Genomic DNA, 1,790 nt, shown 5'->3' on the forward strand with positions numbered 1-1,790 from the left:
CCGGCTGGGATGTGTCGAACAATGGGAAGGGAGATTTCAATGTTTGCGTACCGCTCAGCATGCTATTGGGATTCTGTGAAGATTACAAACGCGTGGTGATTAACGCTCGTCACGAATTGATTTTAATACGATCGCGCAACGACAACAATTGTCTGTTTGGAGCTATAGTACTGGAGCCGCAGCTTGAAATATTCAAGATACAATGGCGAATGCCGCATGTGCTGTTAAACGAGGTGAACAAGCTATCGATGCTGCGTGCTTTGGAAAGCGGACAATACCTTAACATGGGTTTTCGATCATGGGATCTCTATGAGTTTCCACTATTGCAGCAGACGACTAAGCATTCGTGGGCTATTAAAACGGCTACTCAGCTCGAGAAGCCGCGGTATGTTATTTTCGCTCTGCAAACAAATCGAAAGAATATCATGTCTGAGAATGTGAGTCAATTCAATCACTGCAAATTGAGCAACGTAAAACTCTATCTGAACTCGGAATGTTATCCATATGACGATATGAATCTGCATTTCGATAAAAGCAAATGGTCGAGTCTGTATGATGCGTTTTCACGATTCCGGAAGAGCTATTGCGGAAACGATGATCTTGCACCTGGTCTCACTGTCAACAATTACTAGAATATGGCCCGTTTGTGGCCATCGATTGTTCTCGACAAAACGAATCGGTCAAGAGCGCGACTGTGGACGTGAGATTGGAATTTGAGTGTAAAGAGAATGTACATGCGAATACCACTGCGTACTGCCTCATTATACACGATCGAGTGGTTCAGTACAACCCGCTAACCAATGTCGTGCGCAAAATCACCTAAGTATGACAGTGTTACGTCCTGCGGACTCCACGATTTCTCTCTTTCAAAAAACCATAAGAAACACATGTGTGTTTTTTCTTCCCTATGGAAACCAAAATTTTAGAAATCAGCGGATATCGACTAGCCAATGCATGAGTCTCCTCCCCACAAAAATTTATTGCCAGAGTTTCACTTTTCGAAACTCGAAACGTAAAGTGCCCTAATCGTTGCTGGTCGATAGCCGTTGAGACAATAAAAAGGGGAGAAACAAAAGACAGATGGGATCAGGCCCTTTCAGACGGCAAATTCAAAATTCAGATTTCTAAAATATTACGATCCGAGACACTAAAAGGGGATTCAGATGTTGACCAAAACTTGACCCAAAAATGAAACTCGGGATTTTTTCGAAAGTCGCTGAAGGAAATGATGCCCATAAATAAATATCTAAGGGCGACAACGACTTAATGGTCGGGTTGCCAATAAGGAAGACAACTCCTTGACCCCTCCCAACAGTCCACCAATAAAGAACCTAATATCCAAAATCTCCTTCCACGTCCCATGACCAAGATCCACTCCCGAAAAATCATATATAAACCCAGAGCCTGCTGCCTCAGCCTCTTTGGCAGCCCCGAATCCACCAACGCACCTCGCTCGGCGACTCTTCAAATTACTTCTTTATATCCAAGTTCAAGTCAACATTCTTTTACATCAAATCATCCAGTTCAAATAAAATCAGTGCGCGATTTCGGCCGACGGACCACCTGCCTGAGCCACCCGCCTCCGACAAAAGATTTTCCAGAACATCGACCGCAATAAGTAGTAAGTCACTCGTTTCCTTTATTTTATTTTGTTTCGGTTCGACGACCTCCTTCCTCCCTTATTATTTTTACCTTTTTATTATTATTCTGAGGGACTTTCGCTAGATGTTAAAAATCTCGTCTTGGCTCTCGCGAGTTGATTTCAAGACATCTTCCACCCTTTAACAATT

The 1,790-nt window shown here is 43.2% G+C and overlaps 1 protein-coding gene across 1 annotated transcript; it reads left to right on the forward strand.

Moving 5' to 3' along the window:
* Nucleotides 1-59: 59 nt before the first annotated feature.
* On the forward strand, nt 60-632 carry LOC105559066. Its single transcript, XM_012007103.1, has one exon. It carries the CDS (start codon nt 60-62, stop codon nt 630-632), a length of 573 nt encoding a protein of 190 aa, XP_011862493.1.
* Nucleotides 633-1,790: the final 1,158 nt, after the last annotated feature.

This window comes from Vollenhovia emeryi, unplaced genomic scaffold (assembly GCF_000949405.1).
Source record: "Vollenhovia emeryi isolate VEMERY1.0 unplaced genomic scaffold, V.emery_V1.0 DF946916.1, whole genome shotgun sequence".
Lineage (NCBI taxonomy): Eukaryota > Metazoa > Arthropoda > Insecta > Hymenoptera > Formicidae > Vollenhovia > Vollenhovia emeryi.